Here is a 13,276-nt window from a genome sequence, read left to right as displayed (position 1 = left end):
TATTTATCATTCAAGGACAAAGCATATATTCATTGATTTTAACTTTGTAAGAGATAAAGTTGCTGTCAAGACCCTCAATATTTCTTTCATTAGCTCAAAAGATTAACTAGCAGATGTTTTTATAAATTCATTAGTAACTGAAAAATTCTTCAAGTTTAGGAAAGTCTCAATGTTGTTGACACTCCCTTGAACTCAAGAGGGCGTTCTAACATAGAGGATGCTGCTGTGAAATCGTAGACAATTTTGTTTGTTATTCTATCAAGTTTTGTAACCATTTTTATTCTCTGCTTGCGTCCTGCACAAGTTGTGTATAAATATACACAGAAAGATTATAAAAAGTAAAATGAAATTTAGGTAAGAATGCTTTTTTGATATTAAAAAAATTAAATTATTTATTATATTTTATAAAAATTTAAAAAAATTATAATAATAAGGCGAGGATTTTATTTCCATTCCACTTGTCGAACCTGCTGGTCTCTGTTGGTCCGTGCTTCCATCGAGCGCACGAATCAGATCTCGCCCTCCCCCACCCCCTCCCTTTCTCTCCAAGCTGAGTCAGCTGACCAAACCGAGCTCGGTTCCAATTTCGGGGCTCTGGCGATCCGAGAGTCCGATTCTCCTGCTAATGACGGCTAACATCCTCCACTTTTCTTACCTTCCGGTAAGACTCTCGCCGGAGTATTCTCCGTCATGTTTATTTATGTTAATTGTTCGAGAATTGATTTTTTTTTTCTTTTTTTTTTTTGTGATTTGATAGATTTTTTGTATAAGAGTTTTTTCTGTACTTGAACGGAGAATTTGAGCGTCGTTTGTGGGAGATTAACTTGTAGAGGACATGAAGAAGGTATCAAGAAAAGTCGGGAAGTATGAGGTCGGCCGAACCATCGGCGAGGGAACTTTTGCCAAGGTTAAGTTTGCGCGGAACAGAGAGACTGGCGAGAGTGTGGCCATGAAGGTTTTGGCCAAGACCACCATTCTTAAGCACAAAATGGTTGATCAGGTACTTCAGTTGTTTCATAAATCCTTGAAAGCGCCTTCTTATTAGAAGTGTATGCGGAAGCAGGTTTCTTTTCAACATCGATATGTACTAGAATAATTGTTACCTACTAAATTGCTAATGTCTCAACTTGGTAATGCATATTTCTGGTGCTGCTGATTTTATGTGTGTGGTACTTTCTGCCCCCTCTCCTCCTATTTAAGGGGTCAAATTGAAATTGATCTTGGGTTGCTTAAAGCAGGGTATGTTCACTTTTTGCTGGTTCATATACAGCTTATTAAAAGTTAATGATTCATGACAATGGCTTCTGGTTTCTGAGTTGTAGTTACTGGATTCGAGCTGCAATTTGGGTGCACCAAGTTGGTCTGATTTGGAACTTCAATTCTGCGGAATCAGATAATCTTCCCTATATTGTGGAATTTGTTAGGGGTTTGGGATTGTTGGCATGAAAATCAATCTTTTGTTTTTGGTGTGAAATTCCAAACAGCTAGCATGTAATGCAACCCAAGTGAATATGTGAAACCGGGCCTTTAGTTCCTTCCAATTTCAGGTCACAATTCCAATCTGATAAAGTCAGTCTCACGTATATGTGCTCTTTGTGCCAGGCTAAAAAAATGATGCGTCACAACTTAAGAGTGGAATGGTTCAATTTTGAATATGTGCCAAAGCAAAATCATCTTAGCCTTTTCTGAAGAATTTTCCTATATACAATGCTTTCCTCTCCAGTACTAATTTAGCTTCATATTTTTTTCGTTATGAATCTATTCCAGTACTCCTTGATGTCTAGGGTCATGCCCATGAAGATAACTCATGAGCCAATGTTTAAATTATCACTATAAAAAATGCTGAAAACATGATCTTAAGAGGAATGTGGATGTTCTGTTTACTCTTTTTTTTTTGAAAAAATCTTCACAACCTCCCAACACCCCAACACCCCACCTTTTTTTTAATTTTTATTATTTTATCTTTTATCAAATATTTAATATATAAATAATGAATAAAATAATTAAATTAATTTAAAAAGAATAAATTCAAAAAAAAAAATATTAAAAAAATATTAAAAAATTGAAAAAAGGTGGGGTGTTGGGGTGTTGGGAGGTTGTGTAGCAAAACCCTTTTTTTTTTTTTACACTCGTCTGAGGGCCCTTTGGTGCATTTACACATTTTCATTGGTGATGGGCACGAGAATGCTAAAGAGTGGTTAAAATTGTTGCAAGATTTGATTCAGGACCTTTATTGAACTAAACAAAACCTTTCTTCCAACTATCTGGATCCCATATGTCAATCTTCTTCAGCCATTCACCATACCATGTTCAATGTGCTTTAATTATGTCTTTGTATTGTATAATTTTGATGATAATGGGGTTGATTTTCTCTTCTCCTTTCTCTGTTTTAATGATCCTGCTAACCTCTTCTTGAACTGGGTTTCAGATTAAAAGAGAGATATCGATTATGAAGATTGTCAGGCATCCTAATATCGTAAGGCTGCATGAGGTACTCTAAGATGTAGTACCTATGACTATCACGAATTTCATATAATATTGTACCATATTGTTGCAGTACAGATGACGGTCTCTTTTATCTTCTCTCATATTCCTTTTCAATTTCAAGGTTTTGGCTGGCCAAACAAAGATATATATAATTCTCGAGTTTGTAAGTGGAGGAGAGCTGTTTGATAAAATTGTAAGGTTTCTCCTGATCTTATGTACATAGGGAATGCCAAAGTCTAAATGATGTTTAAGTTGCTTAGCAAATTGGAAGCGAGAAGATTTTGTCTAGCCAAAATTTTGCTGAGACCTCCAATCTATCAAGACTTTTCATATGCACTACCTTTATTGCAAGGAAATTTCATGTATACACTTGTTTCTTATATCTAGGTCCATCAGGGAAAGCTTCATGAAAATGAATGCAGGCTGTACTTTCAACAACTTATAGATGCAATTGCTCATTGTCACAATAAGGGTGTGTACCATAGAGACCTGAAGGTACCAGCAATATTTAGTGTGTGACTTATTTCTTTTGTCAATTGTAATTCATGATATCATTGATACTCCTGACTAATTCTTTTTTATTTGCATTGTGATGCACAGCCTGAAAATCTTCTTGTTGATGGAAATGGAAATTTGAAGGTTTCGGACTTTGGACTGAGTGCATTACCTCAGCAAGTGAGCACATTTACATTAAATAACTTAAAAGGTTTTGACCATGTCTTACTCTGTTCCTTGTCTCGTTTATATCCATGAGTAGGGTGCTGGCCTTCTTCGAACAACATGTGGAACCCCCAACTATGTTGCACCGGAGGTACATCCAATTTTAAGATTGGCAGGTTAACATTAGAAGTGTCTGTTATGGTTTGTTTTTTCAGTTTACTCTTCAAAAAATTGTTTTAGCTGGCTTGGGCGATTGTGTTTTCCAATTGATATTTCATTTTGTTTTAAAACATCTAGATTGGTAGAAACTTTCTATTTTTAAAGTGCATATACTTATAATTTTGTATCATCTTTCTGAATCAGGTTGAGCGAGAATGGTGAAATTCACAGAATGTTATATTTGTATCTCAGTTTTTTATTTGTGATTTCTGCATAGTTTATTAGATTATAACAATTTGGTATCTGATGAACTTCATATGACTTCTGATAAATTAATGCGGCATTGTGTGTTTCCTAAACTTTCAGCGGTTCTATCACGAGCCCCCCTTTTTTTTCTTTTTAGATAAAAGAAATCATTTGTTCAATTTTACTCAGTTTTCAAATGCTTAAATTGAATAATTTCTTTAACAGGTGCTCAGTAACCAGGGTTATGATGGCGCAGCTGCTGATTTGTGGTCATGTGGAGTCATCCTCTATGTTCTAATGGCTGGTTATCTTCCATTTGATGAGACAGACCTTCCAACTCTTTACAAAAAGGTCTCCTCTATCATTGTGCTTCAGATTAATTCAATGGATAGTGGATTTTCTTAGGAACCCAAGTTTATGAAGTCAACAGATTATGAAGTGCCTACTCTTTCTGCAGATTCGTATCTTCAGTACTAAGTTATGCATGTTGCAAGACCTGTCTTATCAGTTGTCTCCACTTCTATTGCCCTTTACTTTCTTCAGTTTCATCTCACACACTTGGAGGTTGCCATGTCATGAATATATCCAGTGTTAACGCTATAGCCATGTCTTCCTTCTCATGTACAGGCTTAGTTTAGGAAACCTCCTAATTCTTCCTTCATTATTCCCATGAACAGTGGGGAACCTTTCTCAGCTGATTGGTTCACAATAATTTATGGTATGCAAGTATGAACGCAAGCTTCTAAAGGCCTACTATTGTGGTGCTTGCGCAGATAAGTGCAGCAGAATTCTCTTTTCCATTCTGGTTTTCTCCAGGAGTGAAGTCATTGATACATAAGATACTTGATCCCAATCCTGAAACAGTAAGTACTTTGTTTCACCATCAGCAGAAAATAGAATCTGTTTTGTTATTTACATGTATGCCTTCGTAAATGCATGCTTCTTTTAAGAAGTGCATCAAGTGCCAGTTGCTTCACAATGGTCTGAAAGACTTGATGAGTATGACTTGTAGTATCTTATGGCATCTTGTAGATAATGGTAGTCATGTCAAACATGCTTTCTGCTACATTTGGGATTGAGTTATTGTAATCCCCTGAATTGAATTTAGGAAGGTGGTGAATGGGATCCCACATTACTTGGGAGAGAGAAGGTCTTATCCTTTACAATGAGCCCAAAGGATTTTGCTTGTATTATTGACTAGTATTTTCGCAGTATAGCCAAATGTGGTTTGGGCCTTCCTTGGGTCGTTACAAAAATATATGGTGACTATATCTTCCACTTGACTTAGGTGATTGGTATTATGCTCTTTATGCAATAACAGTAAAAAAAAAAAAAATGAACATATGAACTTCTCCCTCTAATGATTATGGCTGAAGCGCTAAGACGGGCATCAATCTAAGAAACTGATACTTATTGAGCTACTTTCATGTTTTCTGCTTGTAACTTCAGGAGTATGAATGTATATAGGTGTTTCTTTTGTATAATTCCTGTGTACATGGGCTTTGCCTATTGCATTCGATGAATAAAATTTGTACTTATAAAAAAAAACTTCAAGAGTATGAATGCAGGGCATATGCCAAAGGATTTTTTTTTTTTTTTTTTTTGATCGGTAAAAATTTATATTGATAAGAAGGAGGCAAATGCCCAAGTATATGGGACATATACAAGAGCAACACCTAGGTGTGCTAATTTAGAGATACGAGGAATTCATGAAAAGACATGCCATGGAAATCAATTACAATCGACCAATGAAGCAAGGTAATGAAAAAGAAATTTCTAATCTCTTCCATCGATCGCTCTTGATCTTCAAAGCTTCTTGCATTCCGCTCCCTCCAAATGCACCACCATAGACATAGAGGTATCATCTTCCATATGGATGCAATTTGAGAGTTGCCCCGAATAACTCTCTAAGAGGCTAGAAAGTCACATACCCTTTCCGGCATCACCCAAGCTAAACCCAATCGAGCAAAAACTTCATTCCACAGGTTCGTAGCAATCTCACAATGTGGTAATAGATGGTCAATGGACTTGCCACTCTTCTTGCACATATAACACCAGGCCATAACTATGATGCCAAGTTTCCTCAAGTTGTCTATAGCCAGAATCTTCCCCAAAGAGACTGTCCAAACAAAAAAGGCTGCCTTTAGAGGTGCCTTTGTCCTCTAGATGCTCTTCCATGGGAAAAAATCTGAGTTGTGCATGGTCAAAGAATGATAGAAAGAACGGGCTCATTTGCTTTTGCTAAAAAGGCTGTCCAAAGGATACCAAGGAAATATTTCCTTTTGCTCATTTGCTTGTTTGAAGTTAATGTAGTGGTGAAAAGGCCAATAGTGTTGCCACTTAAAGTCATTATGGACTACATATTAAGGAAAGACCACATGGTGGTGTTTGAGATAAATAAATATCTCCCTGGTTTTCATGGATCTAGTGTAATTTTGGCAGTCTTCCCATTTTTTTTCCCTTTTCAATTCTTTTGGGTGGTTGCATGTTGGGCTTATCACATACAGCTGGACTTCGTGATTTGCAACAGTTACCAACAGAGCTACAAATTGACTGGTATTATTTTCTTTTTATGGGCAAGGTAATAAATTATTATAATAAAATTATGAGTGGTAGTATGGTCTTAAGACATTGCCTCTGGTTGATGCCTACTGATCAGAAACACATAATTTATGTTGATGAATGAAAGAAAATATTTTTGTCACAGTTTTTATCTTTTTCTTTTCTCATTGAGTTTAGCCAGATTCTGAAAATTTATCCAACATACTCAAACTGGTCAAAGATATCATGGCAAGGCAATTAGCGTTCATTAGGATGTATTGGGATCTTTTGTTCAATTTCTATCTCCAATGAAGTAAAATTTCTGTATGCTGCTGCTGCAAGCCTAAGGACTCCTATATGTTCTGTAATTAGTTTCTGTTTGACACAGCGCATTCAGATTGAAGGAATAAAAAAGGTTCCATGGTTTCAGAAAAACTATGTTCCTGTGAAGCATAGAGAAGATGCGGAAGTGAATTTGGATGATGTTTGTGCAGTTTTTGATGATATTGAGGTTAGCTATTATTTCCTGTTAGTGAAGAAATTTTCTAGTGCATGCTAAGGGAGTTCTGTGTTTTCATTGTTTCACTATTAAAACTGGTATAGTAGGTTACCAACTCCAGTGCATTAAACTTTAAATTTGGGCCTTTTGAGACCATTATGCACTTTCTCTTTCTACAATCATTTGTATATGACAGGAAAACTATGTTGCTGAGCAGTCAGAAAACTATGGGGGTCCTCTGATAATGAATGCATTCGAGATGATTACACTATCGCAGGGCTTGAATTTATCTGCGTTGTTTGACAGGAGGCAGGTAGGGTTATCATTCCAGGTTCTACTCAACCATACGTTTAAAATACAAGTCCTTGACTACTTTTCTAATTCTGCTATTCCACAATCCATAGAGTCTTTGATGCCAGTGTGTTGAAATCTTAAAAGCAAGTGTTACTGATTTCTCATCTGCCCATATACTTTTGCCAGGAAGTGCAGACTGCTTCCTCTGTATTTTACTGAGCTAACTGTAGCTAATTTACTCATAGCCCTTTTATTCTCTTGTAAACTGGTCGAAACTTTGTTGTCTGATGTGCTGGTTGTCCAGAATTTGCAATTATGATATGAGGGATGGTGTAATTTTAGAATACTATGAGTCTATGAAGCAGAACTATAATGGTTTTTATTTTTATTTTTTTGTTATATTATTGCTGTTTCCTATTTTTATTACTTATTGACAAAACAGATTTTGGAAAACAAGATCTGCACCAGATTTATTTCTGGTTAGAACTGTGGAAAATATATAATAATTTGGTTTCAATTGGTTGTAAACTGATCAAGGTAGTAAAAAGGACTATATATTTTCTGCTCAAATTTTGTTAAGGAATGGGACAATGATGAGTTACTTTTGAAATGCATTCAATAAACACCAGCAAAAAAAATCCAAGGTTGGCCTAAGTGGTGAAGGCCTTGGTCTTGGGGTTTCGTTCCCTTCAAGGTTCAAGTTTCAACACCTCATGGGTGCAAACAATCCTTTGGGGCCACAACCCCAGGTGAAAAGCCAGCGATTTAACCAGTTTCGTGTAGGGAAACTTCCGAGGGAGCGGTGCACGGGACCGGGATTTATTCTGCAGGGGTGGGTCCAAAGGGCCCTACCTTGGAGAGGTTCCCCGACATAAAAAAAAAAAAAAAAACAAAAACAAAAAAAAAAAAAAAAAAACCAGGGAATGGGAGAAACTCATGGACTGGAATTCTAGCACTGTTTTCATTATGTATCACTCTACAGAAATCCTACTGTGCACTGGTTGTGCTTGATTGGTCCTTTTTAGATGGTTTATGAAGTGTTTCTGTAGATCATTGGATGACTAGATATGAAATTTTACAACTCTCTCTCTCTCTCTCTGTGTCTCTGTGGCAGGATTTTGTAAAGCGGCAAACACGGTTTGTTTCCTGCAAACCAGCAAAAGTAATTATCTCAACTGTTGAAGCTGTTGCCCAATCGATGAGTCTCAAGGTCCATACACGTAATTTCAAGGTATGGCCCATAGCGCCTATCTTTTTATATAGGCATTCTTTTCTGAAAGGCACCTTCATTGCATCTGCCTCTATACCACCAATTCTATCAGGTCATCCTAAGCAGCCTTTTCTCAAGATACTTTCTTCTTGCTTGTCATAAAACTTTTTGAAAGTAATTGTCACGTTCCTTTGACTCTGGTTATTGTGTGATCGTAAATGTCTCGCACTTTAAACTCTTCTAATAAACGCCACTTGAAAATGCACATGTACAAACTGCATTGCAATCAGTATATACGGCTTACTGAATATTTTGTTGTTTTTTTTTTTTTTTGTCTTAAATTTGCAAGAGAAATCCAATGCATAAAAAGTGAAAATAATGCTAAATCACTTTCATTAACCCTTTTCTTTTAAAATGATTGGTTTTTTTTAATAAAACATTTTCCCCACAGACAAGGCTCGAAGGAATATCTGCGAATAAGACTGGACAATTTGCAGTGGCCCTGGAGGTAACTTCCTAGATTTTTTTCTGCGTCATTGTTTATGTTCTTTCCCTTTTCTCGTTTTTGCTAGCAATGCCTTGACTTTGTGTATAGGTTTTTGAAGTTGCACCATCCCTTTTCATGGTCGATGTTCGAAAGGCTGCTGGGGATATTCTTGAATATCACAAGGTTCCTTCTATATAAATTTACATGTGCTTCAGGGAAAGCTGTCCCTTTTATCATTATGCTCTGTCATATCGTATAATTATATTGCATTATGTCTTTTCTCTTGCTCTCAATCACTTTGGGGGTTTCCATGGTGCCTTAATTGTCAATCATGGAACCAAGTTCTCATTGATGCTGATATTGATCTTTGTGGCATCTGAATAAAATAAACTACCTTAGGTCCTTAACCATCATGCCTTTTTTTTCCTCTCCCGGTGCTACCACAAACAGTGACTTATTACAATTGCATGTTGTTCGATCCTCTTAGTCTTTGCCATCTATCAATTTCAACATCTTCATTTTGACTAGGCTTAAACTATAAACTTCTTTTTTATTGGTCTCAATCAGACCTAAAACCATTCAAGGGTGGATGGAACTTCTACAAGTTGGAGGCATTTTGTTCTTTTCGGTGTGTCATAAGTTTTTTTAAATGGCACCCGATGGTGCTAAGCTTGGGCAAATCTCACTTTAGTTCCTTCTCCACTTTTCCTGAAAACACGTTTTGCAGTTTTACAAGGATTTATGTGCCAAACTAGACGATATCGTTTGGAAACCAAAGGAGGGTATGGCTATTCCAGCCTGCTTAGAACAATGATTGCTGATCCAATTCCAAGGGAGATGCAAATCAGTAAGCAGATGAACAGAGGGAGGGGATTCCACTTCGGGGCAAATGATCTACTACAAACTGGAAGATTTTTATCGTACAGGGCTACATGTGTTTAATTTTTTTTGTCACGTGTTATTTTGGAAATCAGCGTGTAAATGTATTACAAAATGAGACTATACTAAGAAATTGTGTAGCTTCTTCTCCCATTAATACACTTTGGGGATATAACCCTTGTAGTTAGAGACTTTATGTATATCAGGAAGTTCATCTCAGCATGTAGTTCATATGCGATTAATAATGTTCTTTACCTCGTTGGATTTCTTATTATTATGATGATGGCGATGATGGGGATGAAGATGATGGTGTGAGTAAAGAGGGCAAGGAGGCGGAGATCTGAGGTTAGAATTATATTAAAGGCCTAGTCATTGATTCAAAAGCTTTAAAACTATTGAATGCTAATTTAGTTAAACCTTTAATCTTCAGAATCATACCATTTTACCACGCTTCTAAATTTGACGTTTACGACGGCCCAATTTATCGACACTGACCCGGTGGTAACTCTCTCTTTTTAGGTGGTTTTACTCATTTTTCAGTATTCAATGACTTAACATTAAGTCCATACATACCAGTACTAAGGCATATTAATCCAGGTTATAGATCACCCCTTAGGTGATAAGAACTTGTGGTGTGATTCTTGTTTTGATACTATTTGTTAAAGATCTAACCATTTATCTAAAAATCTTAAAATTGTTTGATGTTAATTTCATGAAGAAAAAATTTATTTATTATATATTTTTTCATCATCTCCTTATTATCTCATGATGTAGCATTAGATGATAGGTTCATAAATAAAAAATAATAAATAATTTTTAATTATCTAATATCACATTATAGAATAATAATAATAATTGAGATGATAAATAAAATGACTCTGACACTGATCACCGTAACAAAGTACTCTTTTAAATCAGAATAGCAGCCTATAGCAAGGCATATGTGGAAGGCAGGTTCTCTTACATTCAATAAATAGGGTATGGCATGAGATCATTGACATTCTATCTAGGCTCTAGACGCCACGCCGTGTCAACATGCATCCTCCCCAGTAGTACTCATCATATTATGGAGTTGGTATCTTGCACTAGGCCTACTTTTAGCTCTGAATGGAAAATGGAAAAAACCTTCCAAATTTCAATGATGAATGATATTACATGTTGGCTTTAGGTGTTGAAAAATGTTAAAGTATGTTGTGAATAGTAATAAAAAAATAGGTAAAAAGTAATAATATAATATTAAATAATAGTAAAAATAGTGTAATATGTTGAGAAGTGTTGATTTAGTTTCACTACCCAAACACACCTTAATGACCATAATATATTTATCAACTTTAATTCTATTAACTAATATGTGATATATTTAAATCATTTTTTTAAAAAAATCTTTTTCAGTTAATAGTAACGCTAATTCCCGCATCAAAATACATATAAAAGTAAGCTTCTCCATTAAAATCATTACTAGGATGCACATCTCTTTCTTTCTTCGTAGCATGAACCATATTCAATTTCTAGAGAAGGAGGCACAGTTTCGAACTCAATCATAGAATTCCATGGTATCCTGCTATTTCTATAAATGCTTCAATTTGCAGTCATTCGGTACACTAGGCAAGTCTTTTTTCAGTTTTATTATTATTATTTTTTATTAGTTATTTAAATGAGGGATCGAGGTCCATAGCCATTTTCATGTAATAGGAATTGCTGCCATGCATTTCGATAACCCTGAGGCAAATTTCACACGAGCAAAAAGGGAGAAACATTGAAGAACTTATATGATATATAGATGATTTCTTTTGTGAGATTATGTTGTCTAATCTTTCTATATTATTTCCCATAGGTCCGTCCGCCTGTTTCCAGTTAGTCACGTGTGGAGAACTGGCTCCACTTTGGATGGATAAGGCCAATATCACCCTCACGATAACTGCCTTCTACTTGAGTTTGCAGAAACCAACAAACAAAAAATAGAACGAGCTGTTCTTCTTAATTATCAACAGCTACGAGAAATCTCACACAGATAGATTAGCACTAATATCCTTCTGAGAGAGAGAGGGACCGAGAGAGAGTAGATAATGAGGAAGTAATTAACAGGAGGGAGTCTCATGTACCATAGCTACAGTGTACACGTACAGGAGTATCTGAAGATGAGCCTATAACATTAATCAAGGTTGGAAGAACTTATCTTTACATTTGCACTTCCAAGAGAGAAGATAATAGCTCTCATCTCTCTGAGATGATACGTTGAAGTACTCAGTTCTATGGTGTGTAGATGTAACTAAAACAGCTATGCAGGGCATGCAACTCAGGCACTTGTTCGCACACCGAGGAGGCCTTGAACCCAAAACCAATTTCATTTGCTCCAGACGCTCTCTGTCTCTTGCAAACATTGCCCCAGCTGTGCCAAAGGATCAGACAAAAGCATGCAAGATCGTTATTTAAAGCTTATGATTTGCACTATATTCTAAGCTCTGACATTTTTCTTTCAGACACTAAACTAATCTTTGAGATTAGATGCGAGAGTAACACCCTCTTTAAGATCATGTACTTCAGAATCACCACTGCAGTGAAGTGTCTTCACCTTAAGTGGGCTTAATATTTCTTTTCTCACCTGATTTGGAAGGAAAGAATGTGAGAAAAAAGAAGAGCGTCACAGTAACTGTAATCTTTAGCCCATCTAGGTCTTTTCTTGATGGAGCCATCAATCTTTTCTTCAAACAAAAGGGAAAGATAATGGAAACCTGCGGAGAGGAGTTTGGAATTGGGAGTTAATTAGATTAAGAAGGAAGAGATACAAAGCTACTGCAAAAGTGGAGGTGATAGGTAATGTTTTGTTCACGGTAAGTTGCATCTCGAGGTTCTTCCCTAGAGCATAATTTGGTTTTTTGGAGCAACGATGTTCTGACTTCAGGTTTTCAGTGTGAATGACAGAAGTCACTGTTTTCCCATCTTTTTGCTGGCTGAATGGACAATCCCTTGTCGCCTTTCCAAATTATTGGACTACCCTTTTTTGTCATCATACAAGTTGAGAGGCTACACCGATTTTATCATTCCCGTTTGGCTTCTGCATGTGTTTTTTCACTTAAATTCAATTTCATGGCCATGAGTCTTTGACCTTTAGCTGTTGTTGTTTGCTTTGTGACGGACCATTGGATAGATCCTAAATAACTATAACTAAGATGCACTAAAGTAAGTGCTATAATGTTAACGCCTAAAAAGTGCTAATAGACCGAAAGGGGTGAATGATCATTTTCAACTCTGCTGGGATGGTTCTGGGCCTAGATTGGTGTTGTGTGGGCCCTCAATAGTGGTCCGGTGTGGTTGTATAATGTCAGTGCATATATCTACGGAGGTAAGTAATAAATCAATGTTGGAAAAGTAAAGAAAAATGAACATACAGATTTATGTAGTTCGACACTGAATTTATGTCTACTGGAATTCAGAGAGAAGATAATATACTATAATAAGCTTGTTTTACAGTCTCTTATAGTTTTTCATTCTTACTATGTAATAGATTTCAAAAGTCCTCTCTTTTAGGTCTAGACTCCATTATTGGAATCTATTTCTTGAGGTTTAAGAAACCTTTCTAGAAAAGCCTCATCAAAAGTTCCACGAAGTCATAAATTATAGTTCATTTTATCTCACCATGCCCTCCCATTTATGTCACTTCACCCCTTCCTTAATATCTCATTCTCTCTTTCCCTCCAGACATTATTACATCGACACCTTCATTCATTGACACATTCATTCACCTCTCTGTACCCTTTTCTTCTCTAAGCCTGTCCTTTAGTGATTATCTTTTGATTAACTAGGTCTGAGAATT

The 13,276-nt window shown here is 36.2% G+C and overlaps 1 protein-coding gene across 1 annotated transcript; it reads left to right on the top strand.

Moving 5' to 3' along the window:
- Positions 1-464: 464 nt before the first annotated feature.
- On the top strand, positions 465-9,681 carry LOC122305142 (CBL-interacting serine/threonine-protein kinase 24-like). The gene is given in 16 exon segments (XM_043117475.1): positions 465-661; positions 831-1,000; positions 2,429-2,491; positions 2,609-2,680; positions 2,875-2,982; positions 3,088-3,162; positions 3,245-3,298; positions 3,778-3,903; positions 4,326-4,415; positions 6,482-6,604; positions 6,789-6,905; positions 8,001-8,117; positions 8,548-8,604; positions 8,692-8,766; positions 9,311-9,365; positions 9,368-9,681. Coding segments are annotated over 15 exon segments (1,455 nt in total). The 5' UTR covers positions 465-661; positions 831-835; the 3' UTR covers positions 9,526-9,681.
- Positions 9,682-13,276: the final 3,595 nt, after the last annotated feature.

This window comes from Carya illinoinensis, chromosome 3 (assembly GCF_018687715.1).
Source record: "Carya illinoinensis cultivar Pawnee chromosome 3, C.illinoinensisPawnee_v1, whole genome shotgun sequence".
NCBI classification, from domain to species: domain Eukaryota; kingdom Viridiplantae; phylum Streptophyta; class Magnoliopsida; order Fagales; family Juglandaceae; genus Carya; species Carya illinoinensis.
Note: the sequence above shows the minus strand (reverse complement) of the source record. Positions and strands in the feature narration are given on the sequence as shown.